We start from the raw sequence: 26,352 nt of genomic DNA on the forward strand, positions 1-26,352 counted from the left end.
GCTCACTGCAACCTCCGCCTGTCAGGTTCAAGTGGTTCTCCTGCCTCAGCCTCCCGAGTAGCTGGGATTACAGGCGCCTGCCACCATGCCTGGCTAATTTTTGTATTTTTAGTAGAGACAGAGTTTCACCATCTTGGCCAGGCTGGTCTTGAACTCCTGACCTTGTGATCCACTCGCCTCGGTCTCCCAAAGTACTGGGATTACAGGTGTGAACCACCGCGCCCAGCCAGGATTCCATTTCTATGAAACATCCAGAAGAGGAAAATCCCAGGTAAAAATCAGGTGAGCAGCTGCCAGAGGCTGGGAGAGAGGAGGAGGGAGGAGGAATGGGGAGTGGCTTCGTGTTGGTAGGGGCTTTCTGGAGGGATAAGAATGTTTTGCAACTAGGCTGGGCGAGGTGGCTCATGCCTGTAATCCCAGCACTTTGGGAGGCCGAGGCAGGCAGATCACTTGAGGTTAGGAGTTTGAGACCAGCCTCAGCCAACATGGTGAAACTCCATCTCTACTAAAAATACAAAATTAGCCAGGTGTGGTGGCGCGTGCCTGTAGTCCTAGTGTCTCGGGAGGCTGAGGCAGGAGAATCACTTGAACCTGGGAAGCAGAGGTTGCAGTGAGCCCAGATTGTGCCACTGTACTCCAGCCTGGGCAACAACAGCAAAACTCCATCTCAAAAAAGAAGAAAAAAAAAAAGAATGTTCTGGAAACTGCATAGTGACAATGGTTGCACAACATTGCAAATGTACGGTCACTAACAGTAAACCTCATGTGTATTTTATCACAATTTAGGAAAAAAGAAAAAGTAGACGAGCCTTGCTTGTGACAGTGTACTATAGTATTGCAGTTACCATTGTGGTGAACTGGGTAAAGGGTACTCAGGATTTCTTATAAATACAAGTGCAGTGACCATTATTCAATAAAAATTTCAATTAGGCCGGGCGCAGTGGCTCACGCCTGTAATCCCAGCACTTCGGGAGGCTGAGGCAGGCAGATCACCTGAGGTCGGGAGTTCGAGACCAGCCTGACCAATATGGAGAAACCCCGTCTCTACTAAAAAATGTACAAATTTAGCTGGGTGTGGTGGCAGGTGCCTGTAATCCCAGCTACTCAGAAGCAGAAGAATCGCTTGGACCCAGGAGGCAGAGGTTGCAGTGAGCCGAGATCACACCATTGCACTCCAGCCTAGGCAACAAGAGTGAAACTCTGTTTCAAAAAAAACAAGAAAAAATTCTTTAAAAAAAAAAAGTAGTCTGGGCACAGTGGCTTACACCTGTAATCCCAGCTCTATGGGAGGCTGAGGCAGAAGAACTGCCTGAGCCCAGGAGCTCGAGAACTAATCTCTACTAAAAAAACAAAAGAAAGTAGTAGGTGGTCTAAAATTTTGGCTTATTCATATTAAAAACTTCATAAAAATGCAAAAGAGGCTGGGCGTGGTGGCTCACGCCTGTAATCCCAGCACTCTGGGAGGCTGAGTCAGGCGTATCACTTGAGGTCAGGAGTTCAAGACCAGCCTGACCAATATGGAGAAACCCCGTCTCTACTAAAAAAAATACAAAATTAGCCGGGCGTGGAGGCTCATGCCGGTAATCCCGGCTACTCAGGAGGCGGAGGCAGAAGAATCACTTGAACCCGGGAGGCAGAGGTTGTGGTGAGCTGAGACTGCACCATTGCACTCCAGCCTGGGCTATAGAGCGAAACTCTGTCTCAAAAAAACAAAACAAAAAAATTCAATAAAAAAAAAAAAAAGGCTGGGCACAGCGGCTTACACCTGTAATCCCAGCACTATGGGAGGCTGAGGCAGGAGAACTGCCTGGGCCCAGGAGCTCGAGAACTAATCTCTACTAAAAAAACAAAAAAAAAGTAGTAGGTGGTCTAAAATTTTGGCTTATTCATATTCAAAACTTCATAAAAATGCAAAAGAGGCTGGGCGTGGTGGCTCATGCCAGTAATCCCAGCACTTTGGGAGGCCAAAGGCCAGCAGATCTCGAGGTCAGAAGTTCAAGACCAGCCTGGCCAATATGGTGAAACCCCATCTCTACTAAAAAAATACAAAAATTAGCCAGGCATGGTGGCACACGCCTTTAGTCCCAGCTACTCCAGAGGCTGAGGCAGAAGAATTGCTTGAACTCGGGAGGCGGAGGTTGCAGTGAGCAGAGATCGCGCCACTGCACTCCAGTCTGGGTGACAGAGTGAGACTCTGTCTCCAGAAAAAAAAAAAAAGAAAAAGAAAAAGAAATGAAGGATAGAACTTGTAAGATGGAATAAATAAGAAATCTGAGAGTTAAAATACTTTGGAAATGCTAAAAAAAAAAAAATACACAAAGTTTGGTAAGCTGAGAGGGGAGACAGGAAGGGAGGGAGGAAGTGTGTGTGTGCACGGCAGGCAAACGTATGTGCTTGTTTGTTTTTAAGTTCAAAATCCAGCTCCTGCAAGAAGGCTTGCTTTTTGTTTCTGGGACAGGGTCTTGCTGTGCTGCCCAAGGTAGAGTGCAGCGGTGCGATCACAGGTCACCACAGCCTCGACCTCTTGGGCTCAAGCGATCCTCCCACCCTAGCTTCCTGAATAGCTGGGACTATAGGTGCATGCTACCACACCTGGCTAATTTTTTTTTTTTTTTTTTTTTTTTTTGTAGAGACAGGGTCTTACTATGTTGCCCTGGTCTCAAACTCCTGGGCTTGGCCAGGCGTGGCGGCTCACGCCTGTAATCCCAGCACTTTGGGAGGCCAAGACAGGCAGATCACAAGGTCAGGAGATCGAGACCATCCTGGCTAACACGGTGAAACCCCATTTCTACTAAAAAAAAAAAAAATACAAAAAACTAGCCGGGCAAGGTGGCGGGCGCCTGTAGTCCCAGCTACTCGGGAGGCTGAGGCAGGAGAATGGCGTAAACCCGGGAGGCGGAGCTTGCAGTGAGCTGAGATCCGGCCACTGCACTCCAGCCTGGGCGACAGAGCGAGACTCTGTCTCAAAAAAAAACAAAAAAACAAAAAAACAAAAAACTCCTGGGCTTAAGTGATCCTCCTGCCTAGGCCTCCCAAAACGCTGGGATTACAGCAGCCCCACGGCACCCCGTTAGAAGCCTGTGGTCTACTTCTAGGTATCACGGCCTTCCAATGAGAGAAAATACTTAGAATTCAGTATAGTGAAGAGGGGTACTAGCTCCTAGAAACAAGTTTTGAAGAAGAGAGTTCAAAAACAATAGATGTTTAAATGGAGGTATAGGAAAAAAAGCAACATGGAAAAAATTAAAGGAAGTGGCAAAAAACAATTTAGTTTCCCTCAAAGGGAGCTGGTTCTGTCCCACACCATTAGACGGCAGTTGGGGAAGTCTCATAACTTCATCTGCAGGCAGCGCAGGTGTGTTGACGGAACAACTTATGGTGTAACAGGCAGCCCCACCAGCACCCAAATACCACTCAAAGATGTTCGGAGGGTTAGAGGAAAAGAGCAGCTATACTCTGGAGACTGATGATACCAGAACTGTGGAGGTGAAGGGGATGAGCTGCACCATGGTGCTCAGTGCTGGGTATGTGCAAGAGTCACCTGCAGGGCTCCAAAGAAGCCAGAAGCTTCCGGACAGTGATAACAATGAGCACACATTCACCCTTTCACTCCCTTCTCAAGCACCACTACCATGAGAGGGAACGGGTTAAAGAAAGAAAAATGGGGCGGGCGCAGTGGCTCGCGCCTGTAATCCCAGCACTTTGGGAGGCCAAGGCAGACGATCACCTGAGGTCAGGAGTTTGAGACCAGCCTGACCAACATGGTGAAACCCTGTCTCTACCAAAGATACAAAAATTAGCTGGGCATGGTGGTGTGGACCTGCAATCCCAGCTACTCGGGAGCCTGAGGCAGAGAATTGCTTGAACTCAGGAGGCGGAGGCTGCAGTGAGCTGAGATCGGGCCACTGCACCCAGCCTGGGTGACAGAGTGAGACTCCATTGCAAAGAAAAAATGTTCAAATCTCCAAAGGACAGGGAGAATGAGGGGAGGAAGCAGCCGTACAATTTTGGAAGCTGGAAAGTGGGGGATGCATGGCAAGGACTCAGCGGGCCCTGGAAGGCTAAAAGCAACGACTCCCCGCCCAGCAGCCCAGCCAGATCGCCGTCAGAGACCCGCGTGGCCCACAGGCTCCATGTGTGTGCTCAGGGCTTCCAGTCAGCCTTGCTGGGCCTCACTCTTCCAACCAGGGGACTGCCAACATCTGAAGAAAGCCTCTGCCATGGAAAAGGCGAACTAGACAGAAAACACACAACTTGGGACACACAAACACCAGGCAGGGAGAAGAAACTTCCAAAACATCCTTAGGAAGATGAGAGAGGACTCTACAGCCGTCAAACAATAGGAACTTTCAGAAATTAAACATGTGGGCTGGGCGCGGTGGCTCAAGCCTGTAATCCCAGCACTTTGGGAGGCCGAGACGGGCGGATCACAAGGTCAGGAGATCGAGACCATCCTGGCTAACACGGTGAAACCCCGTCTCTACTAAAAAATACAAAAAACTAGCCGGGCGAAGTGGCAGGCGCCTGTGGTCCCAGCTACTCGGGAGGCTGAGGCAGGAAAATGGCGTGAACCCGGGAGGCGGAGCTTGCAGTGAGCTGAGATTCGGCCACTGCACTCCAGCCTGGGCGACAGAGCCAGACTCAGTCTCAAAAAAAAAAAAAAAAAAAAAAAAAAAGAAATTAAACATGTGATCATGGAAATAATCTGACAGAGGGTTGGAGAAATAAGGTTGAGAACGTCTTCTAGAAAGTAGGATAAAAGCATAAAAAGATAGAAACAGGACAGAAAAGAAAAGTGGAGGCCAGCTTAGAAAGTCCACAATACAAAAGGAAACCTCCAGGCTGGGCGTGGCAGCTAATGCCTGTAATCCCAGCACTTTGGGAGGCCAAGGCAGGTGGATCACCTGAGGTCAGGAGTTCGAGAGCAGCCTGACCAACATGGTGAAACCCCATTTCTACTAAAAATACAAAATTAGCTGGGCGTGGTGGCAGATGCCTGTAATCCCAGCTACTTGGGAGGCTGAGGCAGGAGAATTGCTTGAACCCAGGGGGCAGAGGCTCTTGTGAGCCCAGATTGCACCACTGCACTCTAGCCTGGGCAACAAAGGTGAAAACACCTACTCAAAAAAAAAAAAAAAAAAAGGAAGCCTCCAGCCAGAGCAAACAGAAAACAGGAAACAGGAGGGGCGCAGTGGCTCATGCCTGGAATCCAGCACTTTGGGAGGCTGAGGTGGGAGGATTGCTGGAGCCCAGGAGTTCAAAAGCAGCCTGGGCAATACAGTGAGACTCCATCTCTACAAAAAAAAAAAAAAAAAAAAAATTAGCTGAACATGGTGCACATGCCTGTGGTCCCAGCTACTTGGGAGGCTGAGGTGGGAGGACTGCTTGAGCCCAGAAGTTTAAAGCTACAATGAGCTGTGATTGTGCCATTGCACTCCAGCCTGGGTGACAGTGAGAGACCCTGTCTCCAAAAAACAAACGAACACCCCACAACAACAAAAAACCCCACAACAACAACAAAACACAAAAACACAACAACAAAAAAAGGAAAACAGGAGAGACAGGGGCAGAAGAGGACCCCAGCAGAGGACCCAGACACCCACTGGCACACAGGCTGCAAGCGCCTGGCTGCACGGATTAACACAGCCCTCGCCGAGGCGTATCACTGTGTATCTGTTCTTACAACACTAGGAACAAAGAGACCTTACAAACCTTCAGAGAGAAAAACAGGTCAAGTATCAAGGATCAGGTGTTAGAACGGCCTCTGGCTTCTCAACAGCAATCCTGGAAGCTGAGAGACAATGGAGGAAGACCCTCAAAATCCTAAAGGAAAATGGTTTCCAACCTAGACTGCTATACCCAGCAAGGTCAAGGGTGAACACAGATGAAAGACTTTTCAGACATGCAATATCTCTAAAAAGTCACCGACCATGGGCCGGGCGCGGTGGCTCAAGCCTGTAATCCCAGCACTTTGGGAGGCCGAGACGGGCGGATCACGAGGTCAGGAGATCAAGACCATCCTGGCTAACACGGTGAAACCCCGTCTCTACTAAAAAATACAAAAAAACTAGCCGGGCGAGGTGGCGGGCGCCTGTAGTCCCAGCTACTCGGGAGGCTGAGGCAGGAGAATGGCGTGAACCCGGGAGGCGGAGCTTGCAGTGAGCCGTGATCGCGCCACTGCACTCCAGCCTGGGCGACAGCGTGAGACTCCGTCTCAAAAAAAAATAAAATAAAATAAAAAAAGTCACCGACCATGAACCCTTCCTTGGGAACCGACTGGAGGATAAACTCCACCCAAACAAACACAGACACAGAGAGAGGAAGACCCAGGATCCGGGAGAAAGGGGCTCTAACATGAGGGGAGCTCAAAGATGACACCAGGACAACAGCTGGGTCCTGGGTAGAAAGAGGAACCAGGCCAGACTGGAGCTGGCCAAGACAGTGCAGGAGAGATCTCTGCAGGGGGAAGAAACAGACAAGACACATTCCTAATGTGTCCAAATGTGTGAGACAACTGGCAGAGAGTTTGGGATTGAATGTGTGAAACTGCACTTAGAAAACTAGATAAGCAGGCTGGGCGCGGAGGCCGAGGCAGGTAGATCACCTGAGGTCAGGAGTTCAAGACCAGCCTGGCCAATATGGCGAAACTCCATCTCTATTAAAAATACAAAAAATTAGCTGGGTGTGGTGGCACATGCCTGTTAATCCCAGCTACTCGGGAGGCTGAGGCAGAAGAATCACTCGGACCCAGGAGGTGGAGGTTGCAGTGAGCAGAGACTGATCAAACCATTGCACGCCAGCCTGGGCAACAGAGCGAGACTCTGTCTCAAAAAAAAAAAAAAAAAAAAAAAGAAAAGAAAAAGAAAAAAAACTAGATGAGCAAACAAGATGATTATCAAGTCCAGGGAAAACAGAGTCACACAGACAAGGAATTGCAGGTGTGATTCATCCCCTGCCTCCACTGTGAAGCGCTCCTCCTTCCTCACAGCAAGGTCCATGCCTGGGAAGTGTTGCAGCTCTGGGGGGGTGGAAGCAGGAAGGGAGGTGGGTGGCTGGGGGACGGGGGAAGGGGGAGCAAGAGCTCTGCATGCTTCTGTTTCCCTGGAGAGTCAATCAGAAACACCTGAAGTCAGGGGACCAAACACGGCTCCAGAAGCAGCATTCGGAGACAGGCAGCGAAAAGAATTGAAAGGAGCTCTCCAGAGAGGGCAAATTTGGCAGAAGAGACTTGTTTCTTGTAGCACATCTTATACAACCCACTGAAATGTCAACCTGCCGATTTTCACATGTGACTTTGTTTTCTTTCTTTTACACATGGAGTCTCACTCTGTTGCCCAGGCTGGAGTGCGGTGGATGATCCTGGTCTCCAGTGATCCTCCCACCTAGCCTCCTGAGTAGGTGGGACTAGAGGCACATACCACCACACTTGGCATTTCATGTCATTAAAAATAAAAACCAGGCTGGGTGTGGTGGCTCCTATCTGTAATCCCAACACTTTGGAAGGCCAAGACAGGTGGATAACTTGAGGTCAGGAGTTCCAGACCAGCCTGGTCAACACAGTGCAACTCCATCTCTACTAAAAATACAAAAATTAGCTGGGTGTGGCCAGGCACGGTGGCTCACGCAAGTAATCCCAGCACTCTGGGAGGCCGAGGCGGGCAGATCATCTGAGGTCAGGAGTTCAAGACCAGCCTGGCCAACATGGAGAAACCCAGTCTCTACTAAAAATACAAATATTAGCCGGGCGTAGTGGCACTCACCTGTAGCCCCAGCTACTCAAGACGCTGAAGTGGGATGATTGCTTGAACCCAGGAGATGGAGGTTTGTAGTGAGCCGAGATCGTGCCACTGCACTACAGCCTGAGTGACAGAGTGAGACCCTGTCTCAAAAAAAAAAAAAAAAAAAAAAAAAAATTAGCTGGGCGTGGTAGCAGGTACCTGTATTCCCAGCTACTAGGGAGGCTGAGGCAGGAGAACTGCTTGAACCCAGGAGGCGGAGGTTGCAGTGAGCCAATATCATCCCCACTGAACTCTAGTGGGCGACAGACCAAGACTCCGTCTCAAAAAAAAAAAAAAACTAACCAAAAACCGAAAAGCAAAACTGGCAGGGCACAGTGGCACATGCCTGCAATCCCAGCACTTTGGGAGGCTGAGGGCTGGGAGGATCACTTGAGGCCAGTAGTTTGAGACCAGCCTGGACAACACAGCAAGACCTCATCTCTACAAAATAAAAATTTAAAAAATGAGCCAGGTGTGATGTGCATCCCCCTAGCCATTCTGGAGGCAGAGGCAGGAGAACTGTTTGAGCCTAGGGGTTTGTGGTTCTAGTGAGCTATGATCACACCACTGTACTTCAGCTTGAACGACAGAGTGAGACTCTGTCTCAAAAAATAAAAATAAAAATCAAAATCAACCAGGATGCCTGGGCCTCACCCCAGACCTGCTGAATTCATATCTCCAGGGAGGGGCCGAGGCCTGGACATTTTTTTTTTTTTTTAAATGAAATCTGGCTTTGTCACCCAGGCTGGGGTTCTCCGCTCACTGCAAGCTCCGCCTCCTGGGTTCATGCTACTCTCCTGCCTCAGCCTCCCAAGTAGCTGGGACTACAGGCACCTGTCACCACGCCCAGCTAATTTTTTGTATTTTCAGTAGAGACCTTGTGATCCGCCCACCTCGGCCTCCCAAAGTGCTGGGATTACAGGCGTGAGCCACCATGCCCGGCCGAGGCCTGGATATTTTTAATAAGCTCCTCTGATGGCTCTAATGTGGATCTGACCCTTCACTTTACTGATGGGAAAATGAAAGTGAAAGACCAGTGAGTTTAAGCAACATTCCCAAGGTCACTTGAATCCACAGGCAAAAAGCAAGTATTAGTTGAAGTTCTTCTGATTGCAAGTAATGGATTCCGCCCACGATGGGAACAGTCCTTCCTGGCTGGCAGGGTTCCGGGATGCTGCAGTCTCCCTGAGCACGCACCCCACTGCTGGAAACGGCCGCATGCCACCTTCCCAACGCTCTGCAAGGCACCTGCATGCAGGCCAGCTGGGAAGGAAGGCTTCTGCAGCATTGTGGATACAAGCAGTGCTGGCACAGTGAGGTTGGATCAAGGTGACCAAGAGGCACTTGTACAGACAACTGGTCCAGTCACCAAAAGGGGATTAATGAGATTACAGACCCCAGCTGGGACGCCAGCATGGATTGGCTTCCTCTGCCCCAAAGCAATCCACATCAGAGTCCCCATGTCCACTCAATCCCAACCTCACATCTCACAGATGTGCACCATGAATCCAGCGAATCAGGCCAGAGAATTTCCACAGCTCACTGCAGACTTTCCCATTTGGGTCCTGTCCGGCCCTGCTCAAGAGCCTTCCATAGGTCCCACTGCCCATGGAATTAGCCACAAACTCTCCAGCCTGAGAGTCAAGATCCTCCAAAGATGACCCAAAGGACATCTCAGGTCTTCTCTTTCCCACAACATCCTTTCTGCATCCTTCCCTCCCAGAGGTTCACTGCCAGGAGCCTAGAAGCCCACGGAGCTAATGTCTCACAGTCCTCAGGGTGGTCCAGCAACAGACAGTCCTCCCAAAGCAGCAGGGAGGAGCACTCTTCCCTACTCAGAAACACTGGGCCAAACCTCTTTACCTGCTGGTCACTGAAAATGCCCACCGAGTCTGAAGTCCCAGTTCAAACACTACCCATCCTCGGAAACCAGGTTTGGGACCCTGGGGATCTGTATTTTTTTTCATGATTGCTTCTATAACCTCCTGCTCTGCTCTTCTTTTAGTCATTTAACTTTTGGTCACTTAACTCCAAAAACAGCTTCACTCATTTCCTCTTTTTTTTTTTTTTGAGACAGAATCTTAGTCTGTCGCCCAGGCTGGAGTATAGTAGAACGATCTCAGCTCACTGCAACCTCCACCTCCCAGGCTCAAGCAATCCTCCTGTCTCAGCCTCCCGAGTAGCTGAAATTACAGGCATGTGACACCAGGCCCAGCTAATGTTTTGTATTTTTGGTAGAAATGGGGTTTTACCATGTCTCTCAGGCTGGTCTCGAACTCCTGAGCTCAGGTGATTCACCTGTCTCGGCCTCCCAAAGTACTGGGATTACAGGTGTGAGCCACCATGCTCAGCCAGCTTCACTCATTTCTGTTCCCTCTGCAAATCCAACACAGTGTAGGGTATCCTATAACGTTCATTTAAAAATTTTTTTTTTTTTTTTGAGACAGGGCCTCATTCTGTCACCCCGGCTGGAGTGTGCTGGCATGATCACGGCTCACTGCAGCCTCAACCTCCCTAGTAGCTGGAACTACAGGCACATACCACCATACCTGGCTAATTTTTTGTGTTTTTCATAGAGATAGGATTTCATAATAATCCCAGGCTGGTCTTGAACTCCTGAGCTCAAGCAATCTACCCGCCTTGACCTCCCAAAGTGCTGGCCACCACAGGCATGAGCCACCACACCCAGCCCATTTAAATTTTTTTTTACACTTTAATATTTAAAACAACTGTACAGAGGCCAGGCATGGTGGCTCACATCTGTAATCCCAGTACTTTGGGAGGCTAAGGTGGGAGGCTTGCTTGAGGCCAGGAGTCCAAGACCAGCCTGCGCAATATAGCAAGACTATGTCTCTACAATTTTTTTTTTTTTTTTAAATTAGCTAGGTGCGGTGGTGCATGCCTGTAGTGTCCTAGTTAGTTGGGAGGCTGAGGTGGGAGGATGGCTTGACCCAGGAGTTTGAGGTTCCAGTGAGCCATGACCACTCCACTGTGCTCCAGCCTGGGCAAGGAGTGAGACTGTGTCTCTAAAAAACAAAAACAGGCCGGGCGCGGTGGCTCATGCCTGTAATCCCAGCACTTGGGGAGGCGGGTGGATCACGAGACCAGGAGATTGAGACTGTCCTGGCTAACATGGTGAAACCCTATCTCTACTAAAAATATACACACAAAAATTAGCTGAGCGTGGTGGTGGGCGCCTGTAGTCCCAGCTACTCCAGAGGATGAGGCAGGAGAATGGTCTGAACCTGGGAGGTGGAACTTGCAGTGAGCTGAGATCATGCCACTGCATTCCAGCCTGGGTGACAGAGAGAGACTCCGTATTAAAAAAAACCCCCAAAAAACAAAAAAACCCCCAGCTCTACAGAGGTATGTTGACATACAATGAAATGCACACATTTAAAGTACATAATTGGGTAAGCTTTGACATATGCATATACTCATGAAGCCACTGCCACATCTCCCCTTTGAAATTTCTGCCAGGCCTTGAGTAAGTACTGATCTGACTGATCTGTGCTAGCATTTTCTTTTTTTTAATTTTAATTTTATTTTTTATTTTTTTGAGACAGAGTCTCACTCTGTTGCCCACGCTGGCGTTCAAGCAATTCTCCTGCCTCAGCCTCCCAAGTAGCTGGGATTACAGGTGTGCACCACCACACCTAGGTGACTTTTGTAGTTTTAGTAGAGATGGGGTTTCACCATGTTGGCCAGGCTGGTCTTGAACTCCTGACCTCAGGTGATCCACCTGCCTTAGCCTCCCAAAGTGCTGGGATTATAGGCATGAGCCACAGCACCCGGCCTGTGTTAGCATTTTCTAATATTTTATATAAATAAGTTTGTTTTTGAGACAGGGTGACGCTCTGTCGCCCAGGCTGGAGTGAGCTGGCAGTCATCATGGCTCACTGCAGTCTCTGCCTCCTGGGCTCAAGGGATCCTCCCACCTTAGCCTCCCAAGTAGCCAGGACTACAGGTGTGCACCACCACACTCAGCTAATTTTTGTATTTTTTGTACAGATGGAGTTTTGCCATGTTGCTCAGGCTGGTCTTGAACTCCTGGGCTCAGGTGATCTACTCGTCTCAGCTTCCCCAAGTGTTGGGATTACAGACATGAGCCACCGTACCTGGCCAAATTTTATATAAATGAAATGATAACAGTATGTATTCTTTGTCTGGCTTCTTGACTCAGCATAATTATTTCATCAAATTTAGAAAACTTTCAGCTGTATTTCTTCTTCACATCTTTTTTTCCTGTCACCCTTCTTCCCTCTTCTTTTAAGACTTGGATTTCATTTATGTGAGGTCACTTGAAGGGGTCTGTGCTCACTGATTCTCTGAACGTTTTCTTGCCTGTTTCCCTCTAGGCTTCAATGTGGATGGTTTTTCACTGCTGTGTCTTCAAGCTCACTAGTCTTTTCTTCTGCAAATTCTATGCTGCCATTAATCTCATCCAGTGCATTTTTCAACTTAGACACTGCAATTTTAATCCCTACAAATTTGATTTGAGTTTTTTTTTTTTAGAGGCAGGGTCTTCCCATCTTGCCCAGGCTCATCTTGAACTCCTGAGCTCAAGCAATTCTCCCAGCTCAGCGTCCCAAAGTGCTGGGATTGCAGGCATGAGCCACCACGCCCAGCTTGGAGGTTTTTGTTATTGATTTTTTTTTTTTTTTTTTTTTTTGAGACAGAGTCTTGCTCTGTCACCCAGGCTGGAGTGCAGTGGTGTAATCTTGGCTCACTGCAACCTCCACCTCCCAGGTTCAAGTGATTCTCATGCCTCAGCCTTCTGAGGAGCTAGGATTACAGGTATGTGCCACCACGCTTGGCTAATTTTTGTATTTTTAGTAGAGATGAGGTTTTGCGGCCGGGCGCGGTGGCTCAAGCCTGTAATCCCAGCACTTTGGGAGGCCGAGGCGGGCGGATCACAAGGTCAGGAGATCGAGACCACAGTGAAACCCCGTCTCTACTAAAAATACAAAAAATTAGCCGGGCGCGGTGGCGGGCGCCTGTAGTCCTAGCTACTCAGGAGGCTGAGGCAGGAGAATGGCGTGAACCCAGGAGGCGGAGCTTGCAGTGAGCCGAGATCGCGCCACTGCACTCCAGCCTGGGCAACAGCGTGAGACTCTGTCTCAAAAAAAAAAAAAAAAAAAAAAAAAAAAAGAGATGAGGTTTTGCCATGTTGGCCAGGCTGGTCTCTAACTCCTGACCTCAGGTGGTCTGCCCACCCCAGCCTCCCAATGTGCTGGGATTACAGGTGTGAGCCATTGCGTGCCTGGCCTAACCTGGAGTTTTTGTATCTCTCATTTTTCTACTTAACAGGCTGAATCTCTCTACTAGCTTCTTGAACACATAAAGGTGTAACAACTGTTTCAATGTCCTGTCTACGAATCTTACCATCTGTATCGTTTCTGGGTCAGCTCCTATTGATGGATTTCTTCCCCCTTCATTGCAGGTTGTATTTTCCTGCTTCTCTGCTTGTTGGGTAAGCGTTAATTGGTTGCCCATGTGAATTTTATCTTGTTGATGTTGGATATTTTTGCAATCTGTAAATATTCTGGAGCTTTGTTCTGAGATGCTGTTAAGTTACTCTGAAACCGTTTGATTCTTCTGAGTCTTGCTTTAAGCTCCAGTAGGTAGGACCAGAGCTGCATTTAGTGTCAGGCTAATTTTGCTCCATATCTGAGGCAAAACACTCCTGGGCATATGACCTACTTATGGGTGCATGTGATCTGTCCAGCAGAAGACCCCCTGGTTGGTCACAGGGAATTGTGTCACAGGCTTCTTCCTTAAACGTGGTCTACCCAGGCCACTTGCCTGGCTTCAAGCTCTTCAAGAACGATGCCAATGCCTTAGCCCAGGCCTCCCTGCCCTGGCCTGTGTCAGCCTCCCAATACAGCCCCTTTCTGCACCCTGGGCAAGGGTGCCTTCTGCTCAGTGCCTATACTTCACGTCCCCTCTGCTTGGAACACCCTCTGTCCTGCCTGCCTGCCACACTCCTACTTGCCTTTTTTGTACCAGTGCCACCTCTCGTGAGATCCTCTGACCACTCCAAGGCCCTGACAGCACTTCCCTCTCCAGCTGGCTCCATGGCACTCTGCCCACAGCTCTAGAAGCATAGGGGCCAGTGGTTTGCGTGTCTCTACGGTAGCCTGTGAGTGTCCCTGGATGGGGCTGTTCTTGCCGCTGCTCCGTATACTGTGGGCCTTGAGGATGAGGGCTGCAGAGGCCCAGCACAACCACTGACCACCCTGACACCAGGAAGCTCGCTTTGGCCAGGCCTTGCTTTCCTCACCTGCAGAAGTGGCAAGGTTACGTGTTTTCCAGTCTCCTTCTAACTCTAAAATCTTTGTGTGGGGCAGGGGGAAGCGGGGACAACCTACTGGGGTTCAGATTTATATGGGCTGGGTAGGTCAGAGATGTGCCTTGGAGAAGAACGTTGCTCAATGACCCACAAAAGATGGGTCCCTTGTAAAATATACATATTTTTCTCCCTGATCATGAACAAGTTTTCCTGCCCGTTATGAGAAAACATGGTAAATAGAGAAGAGTATTATAATCAATCATAATCTCTGGATCAAAATAGTCTTTTTTTTTTTTTTGAGATGGAGTTTCGCTCTTGTTGTCCATGCTAGAGTGCAATGGCGTGATCTCAGCTCACCACAACCTCTGCCTCCCGGGTTCAAGCAATTCTCCTGCCTCAGCTTCCTGAGTAGCTGGGGTTACAGGCGTGTGCCACCACACCCAGTTAATTTTGTATTTTCATTAGAGACGGGTTTCTCCATATTGGTCAGGCTGGTCTCGAACTCCCGACCTCAGGTGATCTGCCCACATCAGCCTCCCAAAGTGCTGGGATTACAGGCATGAGCCACTGCACCCGGCCTCATAATAGTCACCTTTGCTGTAGTTTCTTCTAGGTTTTCAGTGGGAAATTATTTTTTATTTTTATTAATTGATTGAGACAGGGTCTTGCTCTGTTGCCCAGGCTGGAGTGCAGTGGTACAAACATGCTCACTGCAGCCTTGACCTCCTGGGCTCAAGTGATCCTCCCACCTCAGCCTCCTTAGTAGCTGGGACCACAGGTGCACGCCACCACATCTGGCTAATTTAAAAAATTACCTGTAGAGACGGGGTCTCACTATGCTGCCTAGGCTGATTTTGAACTCCTGGGTTCAAGTGATCCTCCTACTTTGGCCTCCCAAAGTGCTGGGATTATAGGCATGAGCCACTGCACCCAGCCTAGTAGGATTTTATAGTTTTGTTTTACAAAACTGGAACCACACCATAGACGCCATTTCAGAGTCCACTGTAAGCACAGTAAGAACAGACAACTCTTCCACTCAAGCACATAGGGCACACAGAATGTGAAACTTCGCACCAACTATGCTTGCGTTAGAGGTACCTCTAACACAGACAGAAAATTCTCTAACTCAAACAGCAAACTCCAGACTCTGAAGATGCTAAACACAACTATAAATATTTTCTCCAAACCCTTCCAAGTGTTAGCAAGTCTGAAAACTGAGTCATTTGTTTTGAGTACTTTGTTAAAACTTTATCGCAAAACTACTACAGGTGGTATCTTCCCAGAGAAGAGAATAGGACAATGGAACTAAATAGAGAAGCTGATGCTAATTTTAAAGATTTCTGTGGCTTCACTTCAGGTGCCCTTGAGCATCTAACCCCTGCCTCCATTTCCATTTCTACTGCAAATACATCCTCTATGCAGATGAAGAAGCTCAAGTCGAAGAAAAAATAAAACAAAGTGGAAAGATGTAGAACATCATCAAAATACATAAACCCCGCTTGTTCTCCAATCCTCAGATTCAACCAACTCTTCTGACTTCCAGTCCTCAGAGTGAGCCCCCGTCTCCCCTCACTCCTGGGCTCATTTTCAGGACCCTCTGCGATGTAAAGATTTGCACGTGTAGGCTTTGTCCTAAAATACCACGTGTGAGGCCACTAAGCCTATGACATGTCGCCACAACCTGGTGCTTGCTGCAGATCTTGGGCCTCAGAGCCATAGGAGGGGCAGAGGCGGGTGTCACACACCTGGGTCTATGTCCCAGTCCTGCCGCCTGCCCGCTATGAGGTCTCAGGCAACTTTCTGAACCTCTGAGCTAGGGTTTTCTCCTCTGTCAAATGGGGAAAGATGCAGCCACTTCCCAAGTTGTTGTGAGGACTGAGGGAAAGATATACTTCAGGCATTAGCCTGGCACAAGGCGAGTGCCTGGCAGCAGAACTTGTCTTCACTTCTGATCTCAGCAAACAATTGTCAGTGCCAGCAGCCTGGGAGAAGTGCCTTCCTCAGCCCAGGGGAGCCTCAGCAGGGGCAGCACCTGGGAGCTGGAGGCCTGAGTCCCCACCTGGGCTTGGCACACACTAGAGTTGGGATCCTGGGCAAATTGCTCAACTGTTCCGGGTAACAGATTTCCTCGTAAGATAGGGAGAACCACTGACTCTTCTGTTTCCTGGGGCAATAAAAGGGTTAGGGATCAGGCAGTGCTTGGCAAAGTGCAGGAGAAAGGCCTGTGTACATGTGAAGCCTGACTCCTTTCCCACAGAAACCAACTTCAGAAGCAATTTGTATCTACAGAATCTGTGGCAAACCGAATGTCTTCCAGAGCATGCTAAAAGCTAACTCAATGAGAAAATGTGGCTCTATTCAGCAGAACTACTTGAAATAGTTCATGCTTAACATCCCATTTAGCAATCACTACTTTATTCAGAGCACAGCTTTGAGGTCCTTTCATGTGAATTTGTTCTATTTTGGCCATTTTCCTGGGCAAAGCTGTTGATCACCACAGTCAATAGAGCACTTTAAGCAAAGCTTTCTTCCCCAGTTTAGCTTTGCTTCCTTGAGGTTATTCTAGAGTCTACATGGAGACAGGAACAGGAATTTGTGGTTGCACACAGTTCTCCATGTAACCCTTTTGCCAGGTACCCGTGTGGCCCCATGGCTACAGATAGGTACACACAGCACAGGCAAGAGTGGCTCCAGCCCCACTGAGGACTGAGCCCAGCAGCTTCCCGCCTGCCCTACTCTCCAGCATCCTGGCCTCTGGCTTGCTGGGAAAAGGAGGAGGTAAGGCACATGGGCGCTCAACCCACTCAAGGATGTTCTTTCCACAACATATCCTGCAAATCTCGCTCTTGCACTCAGCAGCCCTTTACTAACACTGGCCTGCCTCTGCACTGGGATCCTACAAACTTTACAGTCCAGTGTTACCACAGGTCTTCCATATGTACGTGATAATTGTGACAAATATTCCTGGGAGCTCCCAGAGGAATATCACTATCAAGCAAAGCACTGTGCACAAGAATGTGTGGAGGAAGTAACAGAGTGGAAATAGAAGAAAGAGAGAATAGAAAAACAACAGAGAAAAAGCAAGAAAACCCAAAGGAGGTGTTTTGAAAAGAGCAACAAAATCGACAAACCTTTAGCTAGACTGACTAAGAAAAAATGAGAGAAGATTCAAATTCTTCTTATTATTATTATTAGAGTCGTGCTCTGTTGCCCAGGCTGGAGTATAGTGGCAATTGGCAATAAAATCAGCAATCATAGCTCACTGCAGCCTTGAACTCCTGGGCTCAAGCAATTCTACCTTAGCCTTCTGAGTAGCTGGGACTACAGGTGCACTACTAGGCCCAAGAAATTTTTTTTGTGTGTGTGTGTGGTAGAGATGATGCCTTGCTATGTCGTCCAGGCTAGTCTTGAACTCCTAGGCTCAAGTGGTCTTCCTGCCTCAACCTTCCAAAGTGGGATTACAGACATGAGCCACTGTGCCCAGCCAATTCAAATTATTAAAATCAGAAAGAGGAGACATTACTATCAACTTCACAAAAATGAAAAGTATTACAGAAGAATACTGTGAACAATTGGATGCCAACAAATTAGATAAAATAGATGAAATGAACAAATTCCTAGAAAGAATAAACTACTTAGATTGAATCAAGAAGAAAGAGAGGCAGGGTACAGTGGCTCATGCCTGTAATCCCAGCACTTTGGGAGGCCAAGGCGGGCAGATCACTTGAGGTCAGGAGTTCAAGACCAGCCTGGCCAACATAGTGAAACCCCGTCTCTACCAAAAATACAAAATTAGGCTGGGCACAGTGACTCACATCTGTAATCCCAGCACTTTGGGAGGCCGAGGCAGGTGGATCACAAGGTCAGGAGATCAAGACTATCCTGTCCAACATAGTGAAACCCCATCTCTACTAAAAATACAAAAATTAGCCAGGCATGGTGGTGCACGCCTGTAACCCCAGCTACTTGGCAGGAGAATTGTTTGAACCTGGGAGGTGGAGGTTTCAGTGAGCCAAGATTGTGCCATTGCCCTCCAGTCTGGGCAACAAGAGCAAAACTCTGTCTCAAAAAAAAGAAGAAGAAATAGAAAATTCTGAATTGGCTGGGTGCAGTGGCTCATGCCTGTAATCCTAGCACTTTGGGAGGCTGAGGGGGTGGATCATTTGAGGTTAGGAGTTCAAGACAAGCCTGGCCAACATGGTGAAACCTCATCTCTACTAAAAATAGAAAAATTAGCTGGGTGTAGTGGTGCATGTCTGTAGTCCCAGCCACTAGGGAGGCTGAGGCAGGAGAATTGCAAGAACCTAGGAGACGGAGGTTGCAGTGGGCCAAGATCACACCAATGCACTCTAGCCTGGGTGACAGAGTGAGACTCCATGTCAGAGAAAAAAAAAAAAATTCTGAATAGACCTACAATGAATAAAGAGATTGAATTAGTAGTCAAAAAACTTCCCACAAAAAAAGCTCAGGCCTACATGGCTACATTAATTCATGGATGGGATGATGAATTCTAACAAATGGGGTTTAAGAAATAAAACCAATCTTTCAAAAACTCTTCCAAAAAGTAGAAAAGAAGAAAACACTTCCCAATGCATTCTATGAGGCCAGCATTACCTTGATACCAAAACCAGACAAACACATGACAAGAAAACCAAAGACCAATCTCTCTCATGAATATAGACACAAAAATCCTCAACAAAACTTTAGCAAACCAAATCCAGCAACGTACACACACAAACGATTACACATCATGACCAACGGGGATTTTTCCCAGGAATGAAACTGTGTTTCAACATATAAAACTCCATCAGTATAATGTATCATATTAACAAAGGAAAAAAAACCACAAGGCCATCTCAATAGGCATAGAAAAAGCATTTGACAAAACCCAACACCCTTTCATCATAACAAACACCGAACAAACTAGGAACGGAAAGAACTCCTAGAATTCCTTCTAGGAATAGAAGGGAACTTCAACCTAATAAAGGGAGCCTAAGAAAACACAAAGCTCACATCATATTTAATGGTAAAAGACTGAATGCCTTCCCCTTAAGATCAGAAACAAGACAAGGAAGTCCACTCTTGCCACTTCTATTCAACACTGTCCTAGAAGTTCCAGCCAGGGCAATCAGGCAAGACAGTAAAATAAAAGACATATAGATAGGAAGGAAGAAATAAAATTATCTCTATTGGCAGACCATGTCAGAAGCCATGATCTTATCTATAGAAAATGCAAAAGAAATCTGCAAAAACCTGTTAGACCCAATACACAAGTTTAGCAAGGTTGCCAGACACAAGATCAATATACAAAACTCTATACTAGCAATGGGCAATCTGAAAATGAAGAAAACAATTCCATTTACAATAGCATCAAAAGGAATAAAGAACTTAGAAATAAACTTAACAAGAGCAGTATAAAACGTATACTCTGAAAACTACAAAACATTGGTGAAGGAAAGTAAAGAAGATCTAAATAAATGGGAAGACATCCCATGTTCACAGACTGGAAGATTTTCCAAATTTATCTACTGATTCAACACAATTCCTTTCAAAATTCCAATTAGTATTTTTTTTTTTTGCAGAAATTGACATACTTATCCTAAAATTCACATGGATGTAGGAGGGGCTCCATGTAGCTGAAACAATCTTGAAAAAGAAAAAGTTAGAGGATTCATACTTCCTGATTTCAAAATTTACAACAAAGCTAAGTACTCAGGACAGTGTAGTATAAGGATAGATATACACAGATCACTGGGATATAACTAGGAGTCCAGTAGTAACCCTTTATATTTACAATCGATTGATTTTGACAAGGGTGTTAAGATAATTTAATGTGGACAGAATAGTCTTTTCACTAAATGGTGTTGGTACAACTGAATAGCCATATGTAAAAGAATGCATTTGGACAACTATCTCATATCATATACAAAAATTAACTCAAAATGGATGAAGCACTTAATGTAAGAGCTAAAACTATAAAACTGCTAGAAGAAAACACAGAGGTAAATCTTCGTGACCTTGGATTAGGCAACTAAAAGCAGAAGCAAATGAAGAAAAAATAAATAAACTGGACTTCATCAATATAAAAATTTTTGTGCATCAAAGAACATCATAAAGAAAGTAAAAACGCACAGAATGGAAGAAAATACTTGTAAATCATGTGTCTGATAAAGGTCTAGTACACAGAATATATAAAGAACTCTTTTTTTTTTTTTTTTTAAGATGGAGTCTGCTCTGTTGCGCAGGCTGGAGTGCAGTGGCACATCTCAGCTCACTGCAAGCTCCGCCTCCCGGGGTCACACCATTCTCCTGCCTCAGCCTCCTGAGTAGCTGGGACTACAGGCGCCTGCCACCTCACTTGGCTAACTTTTTTTGTATTTCTAGCAGAGACAGGGTTTCACCATGTTAGCCAGGATGGTCTCGATCTCCTGACATGATCCGCCCGCCTTGGCCTCCCAAAGTGCTAGGATTACAGGCGTGAGCCACCGCGCCCGGTCAAGAACTCTTATATAGAACTCAACAGGCTGGGCATGGTGGCTCACACCTGTAATCCCAGCACTTTGGGAGACTGAGGTAGGTGAATCACAAGGTCAGGAGTTTGAGACCAGCCTGGCCAACATGGTGAAACCCCATCTCTACTAAAAATACAAAAATTAGCCAGGCATGGTGGCGCATGCCTGTAATCCCAGCTACTCAGGAGGCTGAGGCAGTAGAATCACTTGAACCCAGGAAGCAGAGGTTGCAGTGAGCCACGATCACACCACAGCACTCCAGCCTGGGGGATAGAGCAAGACTCAATCTCAAAACAAACAAACAAACTCAGTAAAAGATAACACAATTTTAAAATGAGCAAAAGATTTGAGGCTGGGCGCGGTGGCACATGCCTGTAATCCAAGCACTTCGCGAGGCCGAGGTGGGTGGATCACCTGAGGCCAGGAGTTTGAGACCAGCCTGGCCAACATGGTGAAACCCTGCCTCTACTAAAAAAATATGAAAAAAAAAAAAAATAGCCAGGCATGAAGGCACATGTCTGTAATCCCAGCTACTCAGGAGGCTGAGACAAGAGAATCACTTGAACCCAGGAGGCAGATATTACAGTGAGTGGAGATTGTGCCACTGCACTCCAGCCTGGGCGACAGAGTGAGACTCCATCTTAAAAAAAAAAAAAAAAATTGAATACACAGTTCTTGAAAGCAGATACACAAATAACCAATAAACACATGAAAAGAGGGATGTTCCATCTCATTAGTTATTAGGTCAGTGCAAATCAAACCACAATGAGATACCACTTTACAACTACTGCGATGGCTAGTATTAAAAAATTAGACATATGAAGGCAGTTCCTGAGACCAGAAAAATAAAATACCAACAAAAAACTGCAAAGGCCAGGCGCGGCGGCTCTCACTGGGTGTAATCCCAGCACTTTGAGAGGCCGAGGAGGGTGGATCACCTGAGGTCAGGAGTTTGAGACCAGCCTGACCAACATAGTGAAACTCCATCTCTACTAAAAATACAAAATCAGTTGGGCATGGTGGCGCATGCCTGTAATCTCAGCTACTCAGGAGGCTGAGGCAGGAGAATTGCTTGAACCCGGGAGGCAGAGATTGTAGTGAGCCAAGATTGCACCATTGCACTCCAGACTGGGCAATAAGAGTGAAACTCTGTCTCAAAAAAAAAAAAAAAAAATATTGATGAGGATGGGAAAAACGAGAACCCTCATATCTTACTGGTGGAACACAAAACGGTGTAGCCACTGTGAAAAACACTTTGACATCCTTAATAAGTTCAATACATAATCGCCATATGACCTGCAATTCCACTTACAGACAGACACCCAATAGAACTGGGAACATACATCCTCCCTAAAGACTTGCACCCAAATGTTGACAGCAGCATTATTCACAGTAGCCAATAAGCAGAAACAATCCAAATGTCCATCCACTGGTGAAATGATAAACCAGTGTGGCCTATCCATACAACAGAGCTGTTATGCAGTCGTAAAAAGGAATTAAGAACTGATACATCTACAATGTGGATGAACTCTGAAACATGATACAAAGTGAAAGATGTCAGATAAAAAAGGCCATACAGTATATGATCCAATTTATATAAAATGTCTAGAATAGGCAAAGTCATAGAAATAGAAAGCAGATGAGTGGCTGCCATGGGCGGAGGGGCTGGTTCTGTGAGAAGAGGAAGTGACTCTAATGGGTGAGGGTGTTTTTTTTGGAGTGATGAAAACGTTCTGGAATTGGATAGTGCTAACTGTTGCACACTCTGTGAAAATGCTAAAAACCACTGAGCTGCATACTGTAGAAGGCTGAAATTTTATGCTATGTGGGTTGTAACTTAAAAGGAACAATATAAAGTAGTTAGAAGGAAAAAAAGGAACATATTAACAGTGGTGTGTCAAAGGAGTCCACCTGGGTGCAGGCAACCAGCGAATGTAAGGACAATAATGAAACTAACGACAAGCAGCTTGCTTTTCATAATCACTGTACCCTAGCAGTGCTAAACACGGCAGAGATAAAGGCTCCTCTCTGCAGGGCGGACTGCTCCCTCTGGGCCACTGTGAGTAGTCACTGTGCGCAGAGGGAAAACGGAGCATGTGTTATACTTCATTATGTACAACCTCATGTTTGCACAGTGCTGTATCATTCACACAGGACTGTCGGAGACATTACCATCCCCATAACCCTCTGGAGGAGGAAGACCCACCAATGAGGACGAGAAGCCTCCCTGTGGCCACGACTGCTAGTGGCGGCCTCCACAGAGCTCTGGAGCCCAATACCGATTTCAGCAAAGCGCCTCCCACCAACCACACTCCCCAGGGCTGGTGGAAAGACTGGGGTCCTCATCTCTGAGGCCTCACCATGACCAAAATGTAGACAGTTAGGCACAAAGGCATGTACCCGACTCTTTACCTCTCTCCTGACTCCACTGAAGGTTTCTCTGCCCAACAAGGAACCATTCCTCCCCGCCCTACTGCTGCCTCCACAACTGGCAACTTCACCGGTTTCCCAACAGAGTTACCAAACGGGACTAGCGGGAGTCTGGGCAAATAAGTCTCAAAAAACCACAGCCCCCAGTTATAAACTTCAACAGAAATCTATTCAGCATGGGAACCAAGCCTGTGAGATCTTTTAGGGTAACTAGATAGTCCATTCGAATCAGACTTCTGCTTGTGAGCTGGGTGCTGGAGGTCAGGAGAACACAGACCGTGCTGGGATGCACTGTCAGCTGAAACACGGCAGGAGCTGGCCAGCGGAGGGCCAAACAGGAAACGGAATTTCTTCAACAAACCAGGAGAGGCACTCAGCATTTTCTCCATGACAAGATTAACTTTTACTTTCTTCTTTATACTTCTGGGTACTGATTTATTATCATTATTATTATAAAACAGAGGTTCCAAAATATAGGCAGATTTAAAAAATAATATTCACTTAGTAAAAAGTCAGAAACAAAACATTGTTATTTTGAAAGAGAAAATACATGTGTTGACTCATAATCTGTAACCATCTGTTGTTCAGTTCTAAACTTCACAAATTCCGAATTCCAATTGTGATCTTGATGAACGAGAGTGTGTAGACCCTGTGGGCATGGTTCCCCGCATTTGCTGGGAGGCCTCTAGAGGCTGTGGGGATCCTTTTTCCCAGTACCAGCACCCTCACAGTTTCTGTCCTACTGAGGAATGAGTTCCACCAGCTAACTTCTGCTTACCTGGACAGGTGGCTCAATCATTATCCAGGCTGGAAGCATGAGACTGGGATTCAGAGGCTGAGTCCCTACACGGAAGTAAACTCCACCCCTGGAATCACAGGCCCAGATGTGCTGATTTCCACATGCCAAGCTTGTCAATTTCACAGCTCCTGGAGACAAAGAAAAGTACACACACTATAATTACTTTTGTACAATGACTAATCTTTCATCTAATCTATGAACTTTGATTTTCTACTTCAAAGAAAGAAATGAGGCTGCATTTGCAACTGAACTTGGACGCTGAGTCATCGGATCTGTCCTAGTCCATCCACATTGGCTGTGTGGACTCAGCTGGGCTTGAGAACATTGTAACTCAAGAGAGTAATGATGGCCTCTGGCCACTCTGCCACCTGCCAGGTGCCACACGGCACCCCTTCCAGGCAACAGGCAAAGCAGTCAGGATGCTGTTAGCACAGCGCCCTGAACCACCAAGCCCTGGGATTAGTATCTCAATGTGGGTCCCATCATCAGCTTCCTCAGAGATGTGACTAATGCCAGTGAATTCTGGATTTGAAGAGAGGGAACTCGCATTTACAGATAATCTTTTTTTTTTTTTTTTTTTTGAGACGGAGTCTCGCTCTGTCCTCCAGGCTGGAGAGCAGTGGCCGGATCTCAGCTCACTGCAAGCTCCGCCTCCCGGGTTTACGCCATTCTCCTGCCTCAGCCTCCCGAGTAGCTGGGACTGCAGGTGCCCACCAGCTCGCCCAGCTAGTTTTTTGTATTTTTAGTAGAGACGGGGTTTCACCGTGTTAGCCAGGATGGTCTCGATCTCCTGACCTTGTGATCCGCCCGTCTCGGCCTCCCAAAGTGCTGGGATTACAGGCTTGAGCCACCGACAGATAATCTTAATCTTAATTAGAATTAAACTGACTGGGCACAGTGGCACACACCTGTAATCTTAGCACTTTCAGAGGCCATGGTGGGTGGATCAGTTGAGCCCAGAAGTTCAAGACCAGCTTGGGCAGCATAGTGAGACCCTGTCTCTACAAAATACACAGAAATTAGTTGGGTATGGTGGCACACACCTGTAGTCCCAGGTACTTGGGAGGCTGAGATCGCTTGGGCCCGCCCAGCAAGTCGAGGCTGCAGTGAGCCATGATGGTGCCACTGCACTCCAGCCTGGGTGACAGAGCGAGACCCCATCTCAAATAAACAAAACTAAGTCTCCCAAAGAATCTTCATTTTTATTCATTTCTCACTGCTATTGAGACTGATTGCAAGAGGAAAGGAAATGGGAAGAGTTTTTTAAAAACAGAAATTACATTTGATAATAGTCTGGCTAAAAGAACAGCAGTCAACAGTTCCTGAGCAGCTGCTGTGGACAGGTTATCATCCTGAGCAGCTGCTGTGGACAGGCTGTCAGCCAGGTCTTCACACACTCATCTCAACCCACAACAGTGACACACGATGAGTGTCATCCCACTTCACCCACGAGACCATCGGGACTCAGCCAGAAAGAGATCTGCTGAGGGCCACAAGGCAGGAGGTGGCCAGGCCAGGAGGCAAAGGAGGATCTAAGGCTTGGACCTGGGTCGGCCTGGGTCCTCTGCATCAGCAACCTCTGACCTCTGAGACTTTACCTACAGCGTAATGCACAGATCTTCAGGGTTAAATCAAATTGGTTTGTTTTGTTTTTTGTTCGTTTTTTGTTTTGTTTGTTTTTGAGATAAGAGTCTCGTTCTGTCATTCAGGCTGTTGTGCAGTGGTGCAATTTTGGCTCACTGCAACCTCTGCCTCTGGGTTCAAGCGATTCTAGTGCCTCGGCCTCCTGAGTAGCTGGGATTACAGGCATGTGCCACCATGCCCAGCTAATTTTTGTATTTTTAGTAGAGATGGAGTTTCATCATGTTGGCCAGGCTGGTCTCGGACTCCTGACCTCAAGTGATCCGCCCACCTCAGCCTCCCAAAGTGCTGGGATTACAGGTGTAAGCCACTACACCCAGCCCAATCGGTTTTAAACAACTAAGTCACCCTCAAAAGTTCCCTCAACTCCCTTCTAGCCAATGCCCTCTACCCTGAGGTAACTGTTGAACTGATTTCTTTTTTTTTTTTTGAGACAGAGTCTCGTTCTGTCGCCCAGGTTGGAGTGCTGTGGTGTGATCTTGGCTCACTGCAACCTCTGCCTCCTGGTTGTTTTCTTTTTTTTTTGAGACAGAGTCTAGCTCTGTCACCCAGGCTGGAGTGCAATGGTGCAATCTCGGTTCACTGCAACCTCTGCCTCCCGGTTTCAAGAGTTCTTCTGATTCAGCCTCCCAAGTAGCTGGGATTACAGGCGCCTGCCACCACGCCTGGCTAATTTTTGTATTTTTAGTAGAGACCGGGTTTTGCCACGTTGGCCAAGCTGGTCTTGAACTCCTGACCTCAGGTGATCCGGCCGCCTCGGCCTCCCAAAGTGCTGGGATTACAGGCGTGAGCCACTGCACCCGGCCTGTTTCTTTCTTTCTTTTTTTTTTTTTTGAGACGGAGTCTCGCTCTGTCACCCAGGCTGGAGTGCGGTGGCCGGATCTCTGCTCACTGCAAGCT

General features: G+C 47.3%; 2 protein-coding genes across 3 annotated transcripts in view; one reads left to right on the plus strand and one right to left on the minus strand.

Moving 5' to 3' along the window:
* TECPR2 (tectonin beta-propeller repeat containing 2) overlaps positions 1 to 26,352 on the minus strand; it is a 138,663-nt gene that overhangs the window by 8,823 nt on the left and 103,488 nt on the right. For both annotated transcript variants that reach the window (XM_050796667.1, XM_050796668.1), the window contains exon 17: positions 23,791 to 23,939. In XM_050796667.1, coding sequence (XP_050652624.1) covers positions 23,791 to 23,939 — 149 coding nt within the window. The remainder of the gene's footprint in view (positions 1 to 23,790; positions 23,940 to 26,352) is intronic.
* CINP (cyclin dependent kinase 2 interacting protein) overlaps positions 1 to 26,352 on the plus strand; it is a 148,257-nt gene that overhangs the window by 3,537 nt on the left and 118,368 nt on the right. The window lies entirely within an intron of this gene.

The sequence above is a fragment of the Macaca thibetana genome, chromosome 7 (assembly GCF_024542745.1).
Source record: "Macaca thibetana thibetana isolate TM-01 chromosome 7, ASM2454274v1, whole genome shotgun sequence".
Classification (NCBI taxonomy): Eukaryota; Metazoa; Chordata; class Mammalia; order Primates; family Cercopithecidae; genus Macaca; species Macaca thibetana.